The 22,008-nt window shown below is 40.7% G+C and overlaps 1 protein-coding gene and 1 long non-coding RNA gene across 3 annotated transcripts in view; one reads left to right on the forward strand and one right to left on the reverse strand.

Moving 5' to 3' along the window:
• LOC126395578 (uncharacterized) overlaps positions 1-22,008 on the reverse strand; it is a 280,183-nt gene that overhangs the window by 143,775 nt on the left and 114,400 nt on the right. The window lies entirely within an intron of this gene.
• The window catches only part of aldh1a3 (aldehyde dehydrogenase 1 family, member A3), a 25,563-nt gene continuing 11,364 nt past the window's right edge, over positions 7,810-22,008 (forward strand). The window contains exons 1-5 of the mRNA XM_050052761.1: positions 7,810-7,973; positions 8,104-8,208; positions 9,635-9,775; positions 15,413-15,542; positions 21,183-21,244. Of these exons, the coding sequence (XP_049908718.1) occupies positions 7,875-7,973; positions 8,104-8,208; positions 9,635-9,775; positions 15,413-15,542; positions 21,183-21,244 (537 nt within the window). The 5' untranslated portion in view covers positions 7,810-7,874. The remainder of the gene's footprint in view (positions 7,974-8,103; positions 8,209-9,634; positions 9,776-15,412; positions 15,543-21,182; positions 21,245-22,008) is intronic.

The raw sequence follows: 22,008 nt of genomic DNA on the forward strand, positions 1-22,008 counted from the left end.
TTTCTCTTTTTGGGACCATCCTCTGTAAACCCTAGAGATGGTTGTGCTGAAAATCCCAGTAAATACTCAGACCAGCCCGTCTGGCACCAACAACCATGCCACGTTCAAAGTCACTTCAATCACCTTTCTTCATCATTCTGATGCTCCATTTGAACTTCAGCAGCTCGTCTTCACCATGTCTACATGACTAAATGTATTGAGGAGCTGCCACGTGATTGGCTGATTAGCTATTTGCGTAAACAAGCAGTTGAACAGGTGTACCTAATAAACTGGCTGGTGAATGTACATAATGATGGTGGTTTCCTCATGTTGTTGTGTTATGTTTTATCATAGAAATCAAATGTTTGTCCACAGAGGTCTCTCCAGTGTGACAGGTGAGGATCTCTCTGCAGCTGGTTGTCAGTATCACAGTAAAACAGACCTTTGATATTAACTGCCAGTTTCCTAGAGAAGCATGTTTGACTCTTTTCCCCAGCTGTGCAGTTAGAAGCCATCAGGTAGGAAAGTTAATCTACTGCCCATTAGAAACAGTGATGAGAGATTCTATATCTAAGCTCCTTTTGTGTGACGCTGTTCTTGAATGAATTTGCAAATTGCTCTGATCTGAAAATACAAAGCGCTCTCTCACTCCTCGTAACAGACGGGGGAAGAGGCTGGACTGATGTGAATTGGTGAGAAACAGCCAGGAGTAAGAATCTCTTCCTGACATCAAAAGACTGTCCTCTCACTTCTGTCAGCTCAGGCAGGGAGAGATGACAGAGGGCCGCCAGGCAGACACATATCCCTCTGCAAGCTGAGCCCACAGAGAGCTCTGCGTTGAATGGATGTTGATGCCGAGGCCTGCACCACTGATGAAACCCCGGGTAAATATAGTGCCAGAAAGAAAGCTGAGACAATGTCCACAGTCGTCAGTCCTAGTGATCGACTTTTAGTTCCTGCAACATGTTGTTCAATTGTGACCGAAAACCTTCTTGACACCAATCAATTACAACATCCAATATTGTTTGTTTTTGACCAGGATTGTGGCCTGAAATGTGATTGGGTTTTTTTTGGTAACGTCCTGGTATAGTAGCCCAGAAATCAGATGTTGTATACTGAGACGTGGCTGCTTTTCTTCCCAGGATGGAGGCCCAACAAGTGGTTGTTTTTTACAGAGACTTGGCTGCTTTTCCTCCTGAGATAGTGGCCGCAAAATTGTTGTTTTTTACAGACATTGTTTCTTCTCCTGCTGATTTTGTGGCTTGAAAAGCAGTTGTTTTTTACTGAGACATGGCTGCTTTTCTTCCTGGGATAGTGGCCCTGAAAGGCGGTTGTTTTTTACTGAGACATGGCTGCTTTTCTTCCTGGGATAGTGGCCCCGAAAGGCGGTTGTTTTTTACTGAGACATGGCTGCTTTTCTTCCTGGGATAGTGGCCCCGAAAGGCGGTTGTTTCTTACTGAGACATGGCTGCTTTTCTTCCTCGGATAGTGGCCCCGAAAGGCGGTTGTTTTTTACTGAGACATGGCTGCTTTTCTTCCTCGGATAGTGGCCCCGAAAGGCGGTTGTTTATTACTGAGACATGGCTGCTTTTCTTCCTCGGATAGTGGCCCCGAAAGGCGGTTGTTTTTTACTGAGGCATGGCAGCTTTTCTTCCTCAGATAGTGGCCCGAAAGGCGGTTGTTTTTTACTGCGACATGGCTGCTTTTCTTCCCCGAACAGTGGCCCGAAAGGCGGGTGTACAGAGAGCAGGACGTGGGGTATTCACACAGATGAGTCCCATCTGTGGTTCGGGTGAGACAACAAGCACTTTGGTTCTAGTTAACAGTTAACACTCACATTATTTACCCACGATTTCTTCTTATTATCCTAAACTTTGATCCTGGATAACTTTCAAACAAATGCAACTGAACTGTAACACAATTCACTTATTGTGAGCGTTGACAGTTCTGACCTCGGCTCTTTTCTCTCCCAGCTTATACTCTTGTTTACTGGCAGCAGCGAGGCTCATATAATTGGGCAGGCCTTCCCCTGGTCCATATTTTGGTACGGTAACAGAATATAAGCTTCTTCCTGAGTTGTGCTCTTTTATCTCTCCTGTATATTTTGCAACAAGTGGAGGAGCAGTGTGTTCTCATCAGGGCCTGAAAAGAGCCTTTGTTTGGCTCTGAACACCTGGACAAAGTTATCTCAGTGGTTCAGACTCTCCTTCCTTCCCTCGTTCCTTTTCTTTCTCTCCCTCTTTTCTCTATCTGTCCATCTTTTTCAATCTGAATTGTTCTCTCTCTCTCCCCTCCCCCCTCTCTCTCTTTTACGCTCTGTCTGTGTGTGTCCAACTGCAGCACTGAAAGTCCACACAAATAACAGACAGGCATGGGAAAGTGTTTTATCTACGAGACGGGTCATATCTGAGAGATTGTCAGCTCTGATACCGGAGCAGTATTTAAACTTCAGTGATGCTTTTTGTTTGACATGAAGGCAGTCAGTCCCTCACCTGTAACCAAGCTTTTAATCCTAAAATAATCTGTATTTCAAATTAAATGTAGGGATTTTCATTCATTCTGAAAAAAATGATCATTTGAAGCATTGTTATGCCTTTATACCGACAGTATAGTAATTTGCATCCTCAAATAATTTGTCTCCTTTGAATTAATCATTTGTTCCAGGAATAACTAATTATGTCCCTCATGTGAATAACATTTTCATTCTTTTAATATTGTACTGAGACACATTTGGGTCCAATCTGCTTTAGCTACTAATTTACAAGGTGTCTGCAGGTCCTTAAAAAATTTGTCTTAAATTCAATTATATAAATATCAGGCCTTAAAAGTCATTAAATGGTCTTAAATTTGTGAGGTCTTAATTGCCACAAACATTTTTTATCTAATTTCATTTATCCATCTATTAATTCCTGTTTGTGAAAATGAGTCATGGTCTTTCTCATGAAATTCTTTTCTGATGTTACAAATCTTTAAACCTACCACTGGACATAATCCTGTGTTTTTACTAAATACTTGCACCTGTTGGCAAAAAATAGAATAACCTAACTCACTTAAATAAGTAAAACATGATTTGTCCAAAAATCTGTCCTAAATTTGGTTAAACTGTGTCTTGAATGGGTCTTAAAGAGCATTGAATTTAACTGTCTGAGACCTGTAGACTCCCTGAATATTCAGCCAATTGCAAAATGTTTAAAATTGCAACTGATTTTAGTTGCAGAGATCTGTGAAATTGGCAAACTTTTTTTTTACATCTTCTTAATTTACATTTTCAGCTCTAACTGTAACATACAACATCTGATGTTTCTGCCATGCTTATGTTATGTACTGTGTTGCTTTGCTAACGTCTTTGAGAAACAAAATCTACCATGGAAGCAAAGCAATATACTGCTGTGGGTTGATGCCACAGTAAAACATATTTTAGCCTCCTGAAAAGAGCCACTTAATATTAGTATAAGTTTAAGGGCCAGTCCCAATACCCCCCCTTAGCCCTACCACTTGGCCCTACCCCTACATTTGCGCGTTCCCGCGAGGGGTAGTGGTGTCCCAATTCCTATTTGCATGTAGGGGTAGGGGGCATTACAAGGGGTAGTGGGTATGACACTAGCCCTTCAGAGTGAAGGATTTCAGATGCTGACTTGCCAGCGAGGGGTAGACGTCGCCATGACTACCACCGAGCAAGAGACGGGGAAAAAAGTTCATACATTGCTAACGTTACCGTCGTCAGGTTGCTTGTTAGCTAGCTAGCTAGCTCGCACTATCTGGCGTCTGTCATCTGTCCTGTTCTGCAAAATTGTCGGACTTTTCACATTACGATAACACACCAGCTAGTATAACTATGCTGCCTCGTAATGTTAGCTGGTTAGCTAGCTAGCTAGCAGAAGTCCCCTGTCGTCTGTCGTTCATCAAACGAAGCATGATGAATAATGCAAACGCGATAGGTAGGATGAACTCAACTGGAGACTCCATTGTAGATGTCGGTTGGAAATGTAGATGGCTCGCAGCTTCCTGTTTAAAATAGTTACGTATGCGTGAACGTAACCGATACGGTGACGTAGTGAGTGGTGTCCCAATTCCTAGGCAAAGATTTCAACCCCTACCCCTCGTTGCTTCATTTCGAGAGCCAAGGGGTAGTGGGAAGTGGCTAGGGGTAGTGGGCAAGGGGGGGTATTGGGATTGGGCCTAAGTGTGCACTGTATTTGGAATATTTTAACCACTTTGCTTTACACACTAACCAATCAAAGGCAGCAGTGGACCAGCACCTCTCACGTCCTGCGAGGTAAAATGACTGTTTTTGTCAGTGGAGTCAGGTCGCTTTGAGATAACGGCTTCAGTTGTGTGTTGGAAAAGGCTGTCTGATGACAAAAGCGGTGAAAATATTCTAAATATAAAGTACACTTATTAACTGATAATGATTTTTTCAAGTGGGCCTTTTTTTTAAAACTAGCTAAAAACTAACCAAGGCAGCGTTTGCTCAGCTCTGTTTCATTTTACGTACATGACACGAGGGTTTTCTACCCACAAGTTATTGTAAACAAACTGTGATTTGGTCTGTTTCTTCACTCATGCACTTTTTTTGACAATACCCTGTATTTGCTTCAGTGTGCTGTATTCATTTGCTGCTACGACCACAGCTTGCACAGAGCTCACTTCAGTTTCCATTTATTTTATCTCAGGTTTCAGTACATCCTCCTAAATTGAGAATTGGAGCTGAAATGAGAGATAACTGACCCTGCGTCTTTTCTGTAACATTTTATTTAACCTATAACAAGCTCTCAGCAAAAGACATAACACTGCAATTAGCTATCTGTGGAGAGATTCTAATTGGCCATGAAGCCTGCTGATGGGAGCAAACTTGACCTTCATTAAAAGGTGTGCAGCACCAATTAGCCCGAGCAGCCAAGCCTGGACGGAGAGGCTCCACTTTCCCACGACAGGACGCTCCGCTAACGCTCAGTCAGCTGGAGGAGGACTGAATATTATACAGTAGAGATTCATGATCACAGAGAGATCACACACCTGTCTCCACCTGTGACTGTGTCCTCGATGGCCGATGTCATCAGATCTACAGAGGCGGAATTTGCAAAGATTTGCTTCAGTAAAAGTCAGATTTGATTTGCGCCGCAGTGTCAGACAGCAGATCTCCACTCTTCACATCTTGTCCACTGAAATAACAACCTTCTGTTCCTTGTAGGTTTCAGAAAAGCTAAAAAAAAAAAAAGTGCTGTAGATTTAATGTGAAAACTCTTGACTCAAAATGTTTTAACTCCTAATTTTGGGCTCAAAATCTCAAACAGCATTCGAAATAAAAACACCTGCATTAAATTAGGTAATGCGTTATTACATTTAAACTTCAAACGTCATTTGAACCATTTATGCATTCTTTTTTAAATAACTTTTATTAATTATGTAACATTGATGATAATAATAATAACAACTTGATTTATATAGTACCTTTCAAAACAGATTTACAATATATATGTATATATATATATAGAGATATATATACACACACACACACACACACACACACACAAAATACCCTCTGCCCCCTCTGCACAGTGCAGAGCAGCTAAGGCTAATCCATAGAGACCAGAGGGCGGGCAGTGAGCACTATGATCACACATGTTAATGCCAGAGACCCCTGATAAACCCACTTTAGTTTCATTTCCTGTATCTGTGCCACTATTTAATCCAATGGGAAAGGTGAACGTGAGTAGAGATTGTGACCAAGTCTTTCTTGATATAGTCACTGAAGTAAAGATTGGACCCAGTTTTCACAAGTCACATATCGTCCCAAGATTCTGACACAAAAATGACATTTTTCAGAATGACGAATCAGGAGAAATTAACTTTGTTTGAGACCTGTCTCTGTAACCCCCTCTCATGAGATCTGGCAACTCAGAAATCTTTTCTCTCTGTTGGTGCTCAACCGCACTCCAGTTTCACTGCAGTGCTGCTGATGTTACTGTACAGCTGGATAAACAGAAATTTAAATAAACTTGTGCGTAAAGTCATTAATCAAAAGCTAAAATAAAAATAAAACTTGTATTTCATTGCCTAATAATACCATTATTGTTACTATTTAGTTGTTTTTGGAGGGGTTGCAGAGTATCTTTGTTAAGGCGGCTAACTGTCTGTCCTCTACCAGATCCAGGTGCTGCGCAGTGCAACAAACTGAGGAGCAGCAGAATTCACCCACAGACCGACATGCGTAACCGGTCAAGACTGTTGCTGGCGGGTAACTGATTAATGGTTAACTGTTCACATCCCTAGTGTGTATCAGAGCCTGATATATCTTCTTCCTCTGCACCATAGAGCTTCTGTTTTTGTTAAAAACACTCACCAATGCACTGGATGACACGTTCCTTCATTACCATGAACACACACACACTGTAGTTTATTTTGACACAGTCCCACACACACCGTCCTGCTGCCAGAAGAAACACAACATGTGGATTAATGTGTGTACTGTACTGTGGTGGCCCCGAGGAGCAAAACACAACAACATTTAACACAACAACTACAACATGTAAGAAAACAACATTTCAACAAACAAAAACAAGTCACCAAACACTACATTTCGGAAAACACAATGTTTAAGAAAACACTACAACATTTAAGAAAACATAACATTTGACAAAACACTACATTTCACAGAACACAACATTTAAAGAAACACATCCCAGAAAACACAGAAACATTTCACAGAATTTTGGAAAACACAACATAATCAGTCCCAACAGGCCGTCGCACCATTTCCTCCTGTCTGAGTAACATTTGATAAAAGCTACAGTTGCTTTTAGATGTTCTATAAATACTTGTTGCTCAACCGAACAATATTTCTGGTTGCCGTGTTGATCTTTCACTCGCTATTAATCCCTCAAACTGTTTGAGCAATCGACTCATCCCCTCCAGTGCAGGTTCCTGCTTATTTGCATGGGTCTGGGCCCATGCTTTGCATCTCATATTGTTTCCCGACTCCACCATCCTGCCAAGCCCCCCCCCCCCTTCCTCCCCTTCGTGCAATCCCTTTGAGTCTCTCTCGCTCATTATGAAGTGTTAGAAAGTTGCTGAAGTGAGAAATGAGCCTGCGAAAGCCCGTTGTCCTAATTAAACTTTGACATAAAGAGTGACAAGAAGCGATGAAGGGGAAACAATAGCAGACTGTGTATGAGTGCAAGCCCGGAGCAAGCAAGCAGCTTTGTCCTCAAGAACAAAAGCATTTGTTTGCATGTGTTCAACTCCATTCAACTTCACCAGGCCCAGGTGCAAAAACCAACTTTGCGAGGAACATCACAACTCATAACACCTTTGCACGGTTGACGAACAGCCTGCAGTCGCTCCAGATAGGCCGACAGAAGCAGATCAAAGCTGCTGTGTTGCGATGTAAATATTGTGCAGCAGAATGAATTCAGTCTCATTACTTTCATTCCCTTTACTGAGAGACACAGCCAAATAATTCAGGTGTGAAATTCTTACTCTTGACTCTCCCTTTGTTCACACACACAGCTAATACACGCTGAAAATAAAACTGGACAGCATTTATCCACCTTCATCATGACTGGAAATGCTCGCTGCTTCCTCAACGCCTTGCTTATGAAAATAAGAACAGCAGGTAGGCGTGCCGTTTGGCCGCCATCTTCCCCCACACCATTCACACAGCATTAGTAATAAATAGGATACATGTTGCAGGATGTTTCCAAGGTGCTGTAAGAACAAGAATCCCCTCAGATAAGGGCCCTTCACTGGTGAGTGGAGGGGCGGAGTTGGGCTCTCCTCAGCTGCTGTGTGTGGAGGGAGGAACTCCACATTCTTATAAAAAGCCAGAGGATGGGCCGGCAGTGTTGAGTAGTCGCAGCAGACAGACTGGCCCTGGACTGTACTGCTGACCCAGAATGGCACAGAACGGAACGACAGAGAACGGAGTGGCTGAAGGGATCCCAGCTTTGCCTTTTCCTCAGCCTGTCAAAGTCCAGGAGATCAGACACACCAAGGTAAGGAGGCTCTGCATAGAAACCAGCTGCTGCAGGTGGGGTTGGAAGCTTTTATGCTCACTGTGTTTTTTAACTTTGAATAAATTGTCAGTTGAGGCACAAACCAAAGCAAACACTCTGCTTTCCACAGATTTTTATTGACAATGAATGGCACACATCCAGCAGTGGAAGGACGTTTCCAACTTTCAACCCAGCAACAGGTGTCAAAATCTGTGAAGTGGAAGAAGCAGACAAAGTAAGAATGCATCACTTACAGCCTTTATTTTATTACATAACATAATAATGATAATTAATTGAACTTAGTGTAGGCCTACGTACTGAACCACTGAACGATAAGGACCTTATATGAACATTGGTTTTCTGTTTTTGCTCCAAATCAATAGCAAAAAGTCTTTTTGCCAAACTTCATTCCAACATCTGTTAAGATTTTTGAGTTTGTCAGAAAAATGTCTCTGAAATCAAGCTTGACATAAGAAGTTGGTTAAAAAGATTTAACCAACCAACATTTTGCCAGATTTGTTTTTTGGGTTTGTCCGAGGAATACCTTTAAAATCCAGCATGACATTACAACTTGACTGAATAGATAAGAATGTTTTGCCAAATTCTTTACAACTGCTTTGGCTCTAAATCAGTAGGAAACATCTTTATGCCAAACTCCATTTAAATATCTGCTAATTTAACGTTTTTGAGTTTGTCAGAAGAATGTCTCTAAAATCAAGCCTGACATGAGAACATGGTCAAATAGATAAGAACCTTTTGCCAAATTCTGTGTATCTGCTTTAGCTCTACATCAGTGGGGGAAACCTTTATACCAAACTCCATTTAAATATCTGTTAATTTAAGATTTTTGGGTTTGTCAGAGGAATATCTTTGAAATTCAGCATGACATTACAACTTGATCAAATAGATAAGAACTTTTGCCTAATTCTGTATATCTGCTTTGGTTCTGAATCAATGGGGAAGATTCTTTGCCAAATTTAATTTATATATCTGTTTATTTAAGGTTTTGGGGTTTGTCACAGGAATGTCTCTCAAATCAAGCGTGACATAAGAGCTTGATCAAATAGATAAGAACCTTTTGCCAAACATGGTATATCTGCCATGCCAAACTTCATTCAAATATCTGTTAATTTAAGGTTTTTGGAGTTTGTCAGAAGATTGTCTTTGAAATTCAGCATGACTTTACAACCCAATCAAATGGCCTACGAACTTTTGCCTAATGCAGTGCAGCTCCTTTGGCTCTGAATCAATGGGGAGAATCTTTTTGCCAAACTACATTTCAATATCTGATAATTTAAGTTTTTTGGCTTTGTCAGAAGAATACCTATAAAATCCAGCATGACATCAGAGCCTGATCAAATAGATAAGAACCTTTTAGAAAATTCGGTATATAATTAATCTACACTTTAGCGTTTTATATCCACAAAATAGCTTTGACAATGCAGTTATATACCTCTTTTTACCGTTTAATAAATGAAAGTAAAGTGGGAAGTAAATGTAATTACTTATTGGAACCTGGCCCTGAAAATTAAAGTCAGTCTGTAGGTATGTGTTGTGCGCACAGCCCGTTGTTTTTACAGTACAGCAGAGCCTTTGTGTCGTGACATCGCCCTGCTTTACTCTGTATTACTCTGCTTTACTCTGCTTATGTCTCTGTGCAGGAAGATGTGGATAAAGCGGTGCAGGCAGCCAAGGCGGCCGGGCAGAGAGGCTCTCCGTGGCGGAGGATGGACGCGTCCAGCCGCGGGAGGCTGCTGCACAAGCTGGCTGACCTGATGGAGAGAGACCGGGTCCTGCTGGCGGTGGGTTCATTCACACTACTTTTCTTTATGTTGGGCTAAAGTGACGTCATGTTTCCTGCAGACTGCTGCTGTTAATGCGACGTGACTTTTTTGAATAGTTTTGACGCACAAACTGCGACCATTTCACTTTCACATTTAAAGTAGTGCTTGGTTTCTGTTTGAAACTACGATGGACCTACACAGCTGAAGAATTACAGATGGATTTTAATTAAAACTGAATATGCGTTACTAAGTGTGTCATCCTGTCGTTCAGCTGAATCATCTATAAGAAAATTAACTTAATTAAAAGTAATCAGGGAGCGATGGAGACATTCAGTTTACATCAAACCGCATATTATTAAGAGAATCCTGCAATATTACAGGATACATGAAATATTATGATCTGACTATAGTGAAAACATTACTGTTAATCACTACAGAAAGATAACATGCTCACTGATTTCAAAAGTATTTGAATTCTATATTTAAGTAAATTAAATGTACTTAAAGGTTGAAAAGTATCTGCTCATTTTGCAGCAGAGTGGCCATAAATACATTATATTTTTTGATTATTATTATTGATGCATGACCTGTCATCATTATACTTAGGGCTGCAACTAAGTATTTTCATTGTTGATTAATCTGCTGATCATTTTCTCTATTAATCCATAAGCTGATTCAATTCAATGTCAGAAAATGGTGAAAAATGTGGATATGTGTTTCTCAAAGCCCAAGACGATGTCCTCCAATGTCTTGTTTTGTCCACAGCCCAGAGATATTTAGTCAGCTGTCACAGAGGAGTAAAGAAACCAGATAATATTCTTATTTAACAAGCTGGAATCAAAGAATTTGGACTTTTTTTCCCCCTTAAAAATTACTCAGACCGATTAATCAAATGTTGTTTGGTCTACAAAATGGCAGAAAATGGTGAAAAATGTCCATCAGTGTGTCCCAAAGCCCGACATGACGTCCTCAAATGTCCTGTTTTGTCCAAAACACAAAGATATACAGTCATAAAAGAGTGAAGAAACTGGATGATATGCGCATTTAAGAAGCCAGAATTAGCAAATTTTGACTTTCTTTTCTTTAAAAATTACTCAAACTGATTAATCAAATGTTGTTTGGCAGAAAAATGTGAAAAATGTCGATCAGTGCTTCTAAAAAACCAAAATGGCGTCCTCAAATGTCTTGTGTTGTCCACAGCACAAATATACAGTATACTGTAATAGAGGAGGAAAGAAACCAGAAAATATTCACCTATAAGAGCTGGCATCAAAGAATTTGGACTTTTTCCATAAAAGATTACTTATTATTTCTTACTTACTTATTATTACGACGGCCAATTAATTTATTATCAAATTAGTTGGTGATTGATTTAATAGTTGACAACTAATCATTTAGTCATTGCAGCTCAAACTGTGATGTTCTATCTGCTCTAGGTGGGATGGTTGTAGGTATTTTATCTACTGCTGAGTAGTTTATTTTACTCTATCACAATGCATCATATTTTATGGTTGTTAAAGATTTTTTTTAAATCTTTTTCTGCCAATTAAGTATAATAACTAGAGTAACTAGATAAAAAGTACATAGTATCCGCGACACCAGGGATCAGCACGTCCAGAACCCCACTCCTGCCTGCCACCCGGCACACAATCCACTGGCGATCTCCCCCTGAGGTCTGGCTCCAGGCAAGGTGCTCAAAGTCTGAATAGTCCGTGTCATCAGGGTCTTCTTGAATCGGCTCTTAGACTGGCCCCTCCTCTGGGACCACTTCACCTTCAGAGACCCTACCAGCAACTATTAGCCTCGAAAACACAGCTCCCAGGTTCACAGGGTCACGCAAACCCCTCCACCATGTTGAGGTGGCGATTCTCGGAGGAGAGTACATAGCATAAGATGGGAATACTCCAGTAAAGTACAAGAACATTAGTAGTGTAGCTTACGTAGTTACTTGCAGTATCTTAGTAAATGTGCTAAATCACTCTCCACCTCTTAACCAACACATTTACCCTTTGCTGAATCTTTTCTTTCCCTTCATGTTTACACATTAAGTCAGTGTCAGATCAGTAAAAAACAGATATCGCCTCAATGATCAGCACACAGCTAACTAACACTACGTGCTCCGAATCTGTTTCAGCTGAACAAGAACAACAGTTTCTTTTTGCTTGTGGCTCAGATATTATTCATAACAACAGATCTCAATTATGGAAGCAAGTGCTGTTTCATAAGCAACAAACTTGTGGGATTTCCCTGCAGCTGAAAAATGTCCATGTGCTGTCACGATGTTGACTCCTTCATATCAGGGACTGGCCTACAGTATATTACTGCATGACATCACACTGTGACCCCACCCCGGTCTCTTTTTTCTCTCCGTAATGATTGCTGGATGTTACTCTGCCTCTCCTTCAGATATTGTTTGGACTGAAATCCCTGTTGCTGTGCCTGTTCACTCTGTTTGGCTGCCAGCTTGCATTAAGACTTAGATCTGCAAATGAACCCTTACAGATGTGAGTGAAGTAATAATACCAGATTGCATGTGACTGCTAATTGCAAACATGCTCTGGAGTGGTAGTGTGCAGGGTATGGCTAATTACACTAAATTCCCAGCTATGTTTGGGGAAATAAAGACCAGATTCAGACCATTTAAAGGTACAGTAGAGTGGTTCTGTGGTTTCAGGATCTGCTCGAGCTGCAGAGCCCCACGTCTTCTTCTTTTCCCTTTTAAAATCAAACACAAGTAACTCCAGTAAACTCTGTGTAGATGTTGGTACGTCATACCATGTTAATCATGTCTGACAGATTCATACATGATCATTATTAAGCATTAACGTAATCGATTATACACTCAGTTTTACACATTTGGCTCAAAGCCATGTCTTTATCAAGGCACTGTACACCGTTTGACGTCCCACTGCACCACCCCTCCACATATTTCAGTCTAATGCACTTGCTGTCTTTGTCTCCCTAGATTAATTCACCACTACTACAGTAATATTATAATAATTATTATTGTGTATTAAATTGCTGGTATATTAAACATTAAGTGGGGTAATGAACTTGGTACTTTTAAGGGTACCAACTGCATTACATCAGCACCACCCATGGGCAGATTATGAGAGAAGGGGTCTCTGGGCACAGACATGCAAAGGGCCCCACCTCCTCTTCCACACAGGAGCAAGACACTCAGACCTTTTGGAGGTTTTGTGTCTTTTAAGGCCACAATCACACAGACAGCGTTTTGCAGGTTGCAAAACACAAGGCAAAGTTGAATGCCACTTGTAAAAAAAAACGCTTGCTGCACCTTTTTAATGTTTCCAGGTAACAATCCCATCACCTCCTTACACTAACCTTCCCGTGTAATCAATCTACCGTTTGAGTATCTAGTACCTAAAATGTTAAGGCAGAGGGTACTTGCTGTAGCACTGCCTGTCTGCCTACACTTCCCCTAGAAATACCCACTAGCACTTGGTTGTGCGCGTTCATGTTTAGACTAGTGGTGTCCCAAAACAGAATTGAGGTAGTAGAAGTGGTTTCCAACACTTAAAACCCGCCCTAGATTCCAAGGGAACCCTGACCCACACTTTCAACGAAGTTGAAGATGAAATTTCCCAGAACACCTTGCAAAGTCAGCAACTTCGGCAAGTTTTGGGAAACAATTTGTTACTGTACGATTGGAATGTAGGCTATACAAACAACAGATGGTTGGACTAGTGTAAACTCATCAGCAACTCTGTTGAACACAGCGTCAAAATATTTAAACAAATCAACTTACCCGAACAAAATCGATCAGAACTAGAAGACGTCATAGGCGCCTCCTGTTTTCAGCATTTCTCCTCTGTTGATCAATCATACGGAGAAGAATAAACATAGCACACGCCACAACACAAGCGCTGGAGCCGGCATTTTCATTGCGTCGCTACTATGTGTGACCTATGCCTGCACGTCGGCCACACCGATTTGCATGAAGTGGTGTCCCATTTCTTAGGGAAAGATCTCTACCCTAATATTTCTCACTTCCCCTCATCAAGGGTTATCTCACAAACGAGGACTCAATACCAAGTGGAAGATTTAAGAAGTAGAAATGGGACAGGCCCTTAAATATACAGAGAAAGAGAGAGTGAGAAAACGTCACCAACGTCACTGCAGCTTTTTCAAGTTAAAGTGAGTCAGGGCAATAGCGGACCAAAAGCGACACACATTACACTTTCTCAAACTTACCACAGACAAAACTTGCTGTAATATTTGTAATGCAAACTACAAAACTGGGCAGTAGTGATGCATGAGAGATGCAGAGATTTTTAATACCCGCACCAACCTGGCTCATTACGAGAGCCAATCCACACCGCCCAACCTGCCAAAATATGTCTTAATCAACCACCCAAACCTGACCTAACAGTTGTGTAGTGGTCGTTGATGAAGTGGCTGAACCGCCAGGTAGATGGGTAGGTTACCAAGCAGGAAGTGGGTACACTCATCTATATATTCCAGTGGCTTTTTGGCTAATAGGTAGGCATACCCTGTATACCTGCGTAAACCCTCCACTACACCACCGGCATTATAGCAGCACAATGTTTCTGTACGTTACTGATAACTTATTCGGAATGGTGCTTTATCACTTATGATGCCAGAGTCAGTGATTTTTAACACCTTTAAATGAATAACAATGTTTATACTGAGGAGCTTGCGTTTAGTTTTTGCAACTGAAACTGTTTTTTGTTTTTTTATTATTACAGAGAGGGTCAAGTACCATAAACAGGAACCATTGGGTACCAGTGCTGAATTCTGACCCTCATTATACAACACAAATAAAACAGTTTGTAGCTGGCAGAACATTTCTGGGCAACCTGCACTATGCAGGAAGATGCCTGCAAGTTAAAAGGGATTATAATTATTTATAAATGGATTATGAACTTGGTCGGTGTTGTACAACAATTTAATCAGTTGTGATAACGTTGCTGTTGCCAAGTAATTATACAAACAAGGTGTATCCAGATTCTCCAAATCACTTTATTTGGAGGTTAAACAGAAATTGGGTGAAATGATGCAAATCATCCCTCATTTCACTGGAAAACTGTGTTCAGATAAAGAACAGGAGGACATAGTGGAAGCAGAAAGTCGATCTTAAAGTGGGATCAACCAACCCAACCTCCAGTGTAAATGTTGCCATTGTATGTTTCTGCAAACCATGGATATGTAACATTTACACGTTTCATGTATTGTGGATATGATGGAACTTAATATTTGAATTTTATTTTGTGATAATGCTGTGATTAAACTGGTTAGGTTTAAGTACAAAAACAACAAGGTAAGGAAAAAATCATGTTTTGGCTTAAAATACCCAGTTTGTTGCCACAAACAGGGCTGGAAATGTCCCAAACTCTTGTTAAAAGATACCATTTTGTCGCCACAAACACAGCTGGACACGTCCCGAGTTCTTGTTAAGAATACCCTGTTTAGTTGCTACAAACATGGTTGGAAATGTCCTGAAAACAAATTAAATATACTTGTACTATAAATACATAATTGGTCTGTTTTCTTGCGTCATTTGAAGTTACAGTGACAAATCACATTTCTTTAGAGCAGTTACAACTTTGCCAAGATTTCAGCCAAATGTACGACACAATTGGACAGTGATGCTAGTTTTTCCTGATTGTTCAGACGCTGGAGACTCTGGACACAGGGAAGCCTTTCCTGCAGTCCTTCTTCATTGACCTGGACGGCAGCATCAAAACGCTTCGTTACTACGCAGGCTGGACCGACAAGATCCATGGAAAGAGTCTGCCTGTAGGTGAGTGTGTGTGTCATCTTATTCTAACAGTCAGGAGTTCAACAAAGGAAACCATCATGGCCAACAAAGGTCTGTGTGTGTGGTGTCAGTGAGGGTTTGAACAATGTGATAATAAGGAGGGAAAAAACTTCTACATGCAGTCATTATTAAAAACAATAATGCAGAGCCCAATAATTCCCCAAAAGGGAATTTATTTTATTTTGTGCACACAAGTTAATTATCTTGTACACATAAGAATATAACCTTTTGGGACTTGAGGTGCTCCATGAAATACACAAACAGACTGCAAAGACAACCACACAGCAACACCAAACACCTAAAGACTATTGCTGTGTTGGTCACCTGGCAGCACTCAGAGTTCAGTACACAATCACTGTAAATATGAGGAAAATAGACTTGAAGGAAACGTTGCCATTGTATGTTTCTGCAAACCGCGAATACATTACATTTGTACATTTCATATTAACATTTTTAAAGTGATGTAGTATATGAGCTGACTTCATCATCTGGAGGTGGAGGTTGTGATTTAGAAACCGGGCACTGTTTTACAAGCATTTTTTTAGGCACCAAATGTGGTGTTTATAGTAATCTGATGCTGTTTTTGTTTTTTTGTTTTTCCCCACAAAAAGTGCCATGAAAAGCAGTTGTTTTATTTTCTTGAGATAGTGCAGCATTTCCAGCTGGGAAAGTGCCACAAAAAGCAGTTGTTTTTTGTCGAGACATAACTGTGCTTCCTGCCATGATACTGCCACAAAAAGCAGTTGTGTTTTACCAAGACATCACAGCATTTCCAGTCAGGATGGTGACATCAAAAGTTGTTGTGTTTTTGTCATCGCTGCACTTCCTGCCATGACAGTGCCACAAAAAGAGGTTGTTTTTTTTTGTACCAAAACATCGCTGCTTTTCCTGCCGGGAAAGTGCCATAAAAAGTGATTGTTTTTTACCATTGACGTGTTTCCAGTTGGGATAGTGCCACCAAATGTTGGTGCTATTACAGAGACGTCACTGCTTTTTCTGTTGGGATAGTGCCATGAAAAGCAGTTGCATTTTCCCAAGACAGCACAGCGTTTCCAGTCAGGATAGTGACATCAAAAGTTGTTGGTTTTTTTTGTCATCGCTGCACTTGCCATGATAGAGGTTGTTTTTTTAACCAAAACATCGCTGCTTTTCCTGCCGGGAAAGTACCATTAAAAGTGATAGTTTTTTTTACCAAGACATTGATTCGTTTCCAGTTGGGATAGTGCCACCAAAAGTTGGTGCTTTTACAGAGACATCACTGCTTTTTCTGTCAGGAAAGTGCCATAAAAAGCGTCTGTCTTTGTCAAGACATCAGTGCTCTTTCTGTCATGATAGTGCCATGAAAAGCGGTTGTTTTTTGTCAAGACATTGCTGCATGTCCAGCTGGCATTGTGCCACCAGAAGTGGGTATTTTAAGCCAAAACGTGATGTTTTCCTAACCATTACCAAGTGGTTTTTTTTGGTGCCTAAACCTAACCACTCGTTAACCACATAATTTCTGAAACATGAAAAAACATTAAGATTCCATGTGTAAATTTAATGTATCTGTGGTTTGCAGAAAAGTACAATGTTTTTTCTGGCGATTGGGTTGCACTCATACATGTAAGTATTTCGTTTCCTTTATGAGCTCCATATAAAACAATGTTAAATGAGTATACATCAATAAATAAATAAAAACAAAAGTGTGCACAAGATAATTAATAGGGGCCATGGATGAGTTTCCAGTGTGCACTAGACACATGGGGAACTTATTTTTATGCCTCATCAGTCGCTCCGTGACCAGCGCACCGTTAGGAAACAAGTTAATGACCCAAAGTGCAAGTGACTTGTCCTGACTCAGGATTGTCCTCAGCCCTGGGTGGTATCTCATCCAGCCTCTTAATACTTCCCCCTCCTGTCAGATCCTACTTTGCGTCTCCTCTGCCTCTGCGGGACAGCACATAGACAAAACATGCTCGCCTTTTCCTCCCGATTAGATCCCAATAGAGTGGTGAGAGATGTGAGGCACGGCGGGACAAAAGGAAGAGGAAGAGGCTGAGATAGTAATCAGTGAGGTGCAACAGTGTGTGTGAGGATTAACAATCAGTGTTGGCTCAACGCCTCGCCGAGCCGGCAGACACACTGGAGCAGTTTCATGACCAGTCATCAAGACGAGACACATAACCGAGTCGTAGTTTGATAAGAAAACAGTCGCAGGCCACACACGAGCTGTGAATAGAGACTGGAATTTTGTAAACATGATTCAGTGGTGGAGCTACTGTATGGACTGCTACTTTCATTGGATGCAGATGAAGCCATGTTTTCTGAATAAGTCGGGACAACTCACTGATAATTAAAGATGCTGGACAAGTTTGTCTCTTGTAAGTTTAAAGTAAGAGCCTGAATACAGTCACATGTAACAGCTCATTTCCAGTTAGCACCGTTATAAATAACTCAGAGAGAGAAAGAAACACACGGATGAAACCAAAAGCACCTGCATTCCCAGACACTGCCAAAGATAGATAGGAAACATTTTCACTTTTCATTTCATTCATTCCCAGCATCGGAATTATCTGAGTGACACTGCAGACATAATAAGTGTTTGCTCGGCTGCTTTCAGTTTTTATTTGACTGAAAATGACAAATTTGACATAAGCTTCTTGACTTTCCCAGGTCGGCCCAGCTGCATGATGTTTGTGTGTGTAGGGAGACAGCTCACCTTCAAAGATCAGCCGTGTCATCATGAGGAATACACCAGGAGAGTTTACTTTATCTGATATTATGAAAATCAGGACATGAAATTACACAAATAGAAAGTCCAAGAGTTAAAAACCAAGCAAAGATGCAGGAGGCCTCGTTACAGAAATTTAAGTTTTAAATCTTATCTTATCTCAGTTTGGGATGACATTCAGGATTTTTGGTATTACAGAAACATGTTTCCCTTCTTCATTTAGGAAAGAATCTTATCTTATCCTAGGATAGGAATTCAGCTGTTACAAAACCATCCTAACTTAGAGATTTCTCAAGTTAGTTTCCCAAGGCTGCTGACAGGTCCAGTGTTTAGGATTTAGGGGGATATACTGGCAGATGTATGATCACCTGAAAATAAGAATTGTTGTGTTTCTGTAACCTTAGAATGAGCTGTTTATATCTACATAGGGAGCAGGTCTGCCTCCACAGGGTACAACATGTTGCACCGCCATGTTTCTATGGAATGGACAAATCAAACACAAGCTCTGATAGGGCCACCCGCTGTCTGGGTTTTTCCTGTCAGTAGTTAGAAGCCCCTCTGTAACGAGCAGCGTCCAAAAAACAGCTATTGCTGCTGCTTTATTCAGTGTGTATACTGGTTTAAATCACCAGGTCACTTTGTTTGAGAGAGGAAGAGACCTCTGAGGATAATTGGCTCTGGTAAAAAATCTCCTGAAAGTTTGTGCCATAGATTTGACGGGAAGTCAATTTATGATTGTGACCGTCTGGTGGCTAAACTCTGACGAGCCTCACTGCATCCTAGAGACATTAATTTTCTAACACGAAACTGTTTTATTCAGTGTTTTCACTGCTTTAAATTGTTTGTTTTTGGAGAGGAAGAGACCTCTGCCGATGTACATATAAAGAAAGAGAAAATCCGAACATCATAACTTCAGCTGCGCATCACAGAGAGACCCTAAAGGGTGCCCTGTGTGTCACCAAGGGGCGTGACAAAGCTTCAGTATTTGACAAACAGCAACATAGAACACACCTAATGACTTCTTCTACTTTAGATTTTCTAAAGATCACACTAATAAAAAAAGGAATTATATTGTAATGATTTAAGTACCTTAATAGATCTAAATACTTCTTTAACCCCTGTGTATTTAAAGTCCATCAGAACAGTAGAATATTCTCTCCGTCAGTTTGGTGTTAGTCTCTCAGAGCCACAGTCGCCCTCAGGCTGTCCGTTTGAATCTTGTGTTACACACTGACAGCCGCTTCCCCCAAGACGTACGAGGACGTTCCCCACTGACTTTGATGCATTTAACCTTCAGTTAGCTGTGATTGAACATGAACTCAGCCAGTGACTCAAAGATAAAGGCAGCTGGAGATGGGAGTCTCCCAGTCTGTGATCAGTCACACGGGAAACTGGAGAAGGTCAGCGTGCAGACTGGGAGGCCAGGTTTGACCAGTTATCTGCTGACACATCCATGTAGAGTACCTCTGTAGGAGTGTTGATCTCATTGTTAGTGCTGGTGGGACATTGTTAAAGGATTGATGTATAAACGGCTTAACAGTACAATAGAAGTGTTGCACTTTGAATTAGAAAGTTAAAGAGCACAATGTAAGGGAAACTGAAACATGACATTGATGTGGGTTAGGATTAATGCGGCACAGTTGTTGTTTTGAATAAAATATATAACGATTTATTACTTTTTTTCAACTGTAAATCGTGTCCTCAAAGGAAAACTTTGTCACCACAAACTTTGTTTTATCTAATAAGATAAAGTCTGTGAGTTTTAAAGTAAGATTTCAGTCTGTTCATCTCACTTCAGCCATTTTTTTGCAGCAGCAAAATGCATCTACAGTAGGCTACCCAAAGTTTAATTTGTATTTGTAATATGAATAATTTATATAATAAAATAAATCGACACTTGGCACTGTTTGACGATACGATATCAGTGGCACGTTGCAGCTGGGCCACTAACCCAGCACCTGCTCAGTAACGTGTGGTCTCAAACAAATAGACCTGGGGTCTCATTTACAAACACTGCGTACGCACAAAACAAGGCCTAAAAGAGGCGTACGCTGCTACCCATGCAAAAGGTGATGGGAGAAACTTTGACCCATGCTCATGAACATTTTGGGGACGGGTAATTGGCAACACAGATGGTGAGGTGGGAGCCTGATTGTTAAAGTTATGAAATATATTTTGGCACACACCATTTTTGGCTTTTTTCTGTAGTATGGATCCTATTGATTGTTTTATGAATGAGACCCCTGGTGATTTAAATCAGTATAAATACTGAATAAAACAGTTTCACGTCAAAAAAAATCTGTTTCTCTGACACTGCTCGTTGCGGAGGGGCTGCTAACTAAGTCGGCAGACGCAAATGGCCCTATCCAGAGCCAGTGTTTGGTTTGTCTGTTCTGGGCTCCTGTAGAAACATAGTGGTGCAACATGGCCAGCTCCATGGACGAGGACCCGCTCACTATGTAGATACAAACGGCTCATTCTAAGATAAAACATAATGATAACAATTCTTATTTTCAGGTGATCATACACTAAAGAAATCATACTCATTATTATATATTCCATTTCTACCAATATATCCTTCTTAACCCTGCACACTGGACCTTTAACAGAAGACACAACTGGTGTTGAAGTTTGATGTTTTCAAACATCTCACATCAAATTTCTCTCTCAGCATGAGACGTCAGTTATGTGAAAGCAGATGGTTGAACTTCATGTTTTAACTTTGAAACTAACCGAACAATCTTACTTGTGCAAACATCTACTTGACCTCCAATTGCCTTGAAATTTAAGTGTACCTTGAAGCAATAACAGAATTTTTAAAAAGTAGTATTGGCAGTGCTTGAATAAACCCCCCCACCTAGAGTAAAGTGGATCAAACTGATCGTGCTGTTTCTTCTCTCTCTCTTTTACAGATGAAAACTTTGTGTGTTTAACCAAACACGAACCTGTTGGCGTATGTGGAGCCATCATTCCAGTAAGTCCAGAGGAGATCTGGTTTGAATTTATGAGCAATAACACATAATAGAAATTCTTATTACCATTTTCATTATTCTGGCATGGTGTGAAAATGAAACACACTCATACACACTGTAAGTAAAATAAATAATATTGTTGTCATATACAGTTACAGTGAGTATGATATTGAGGGGATCTAATAAAAGGTACATCAGGATGCCTGACTGTTCTGCTGTAACACAATCTGTTTCTAATAAGCATTTAAAAATCAGAACATTGCACAATATCTAATTTATTACTTGAGGCCAACACACTGTTGTGATCCCAACCTCTGATAGGCCTGTGTGCTGTGGTACAAGGCTCTGCTGTACTCTGTCTCTGTGTACATGTACGTCATACATGTGTTTTGAGTATATGACATCAGAGTTAAAGGTATGCTTTGACAGTTTGAGTAAAAACCATTATGCATGTTTGCTGTCCTCTCCTCAGTCAGAGAACGTAGTAATCAGCTTCATCTGTGGATCAGTACAGAGAAAGGTCCAAGCCTCCAGGAGCACCATCTTGGTCACATGACGCACTGAGAACCAGACAGGCCTATTGCCATACACATCTATTCCTAAAGAAAAAGTTATAGACCCTTTGATGGCCGATGTCACAATGACGTCAGTTTATAAGCTGAAGGCAAAACCTGCCTCTCCCCCACAGGGCTGTAGGCTACATAGGAGTGTTAAAATGTGTTTGTCTTGTTGTGTTATTGGGAGCCAGAATAGAAGGAGTCATGGC

Source organism: Epinephelus moara, chromosome 1 (genome assembly GCF_006386435.1).
Source record: "Epinephelus moara isolate mb chromosome 1, YSFRI_EMoa_1.0, whole genome shotgun sequence".
Lineage (NCBI taxonomy): Eukaryota > Metazoa > Chordata > Actinopteri > Perciformes > Serranidae > Epinephelus > Epinephelus moara.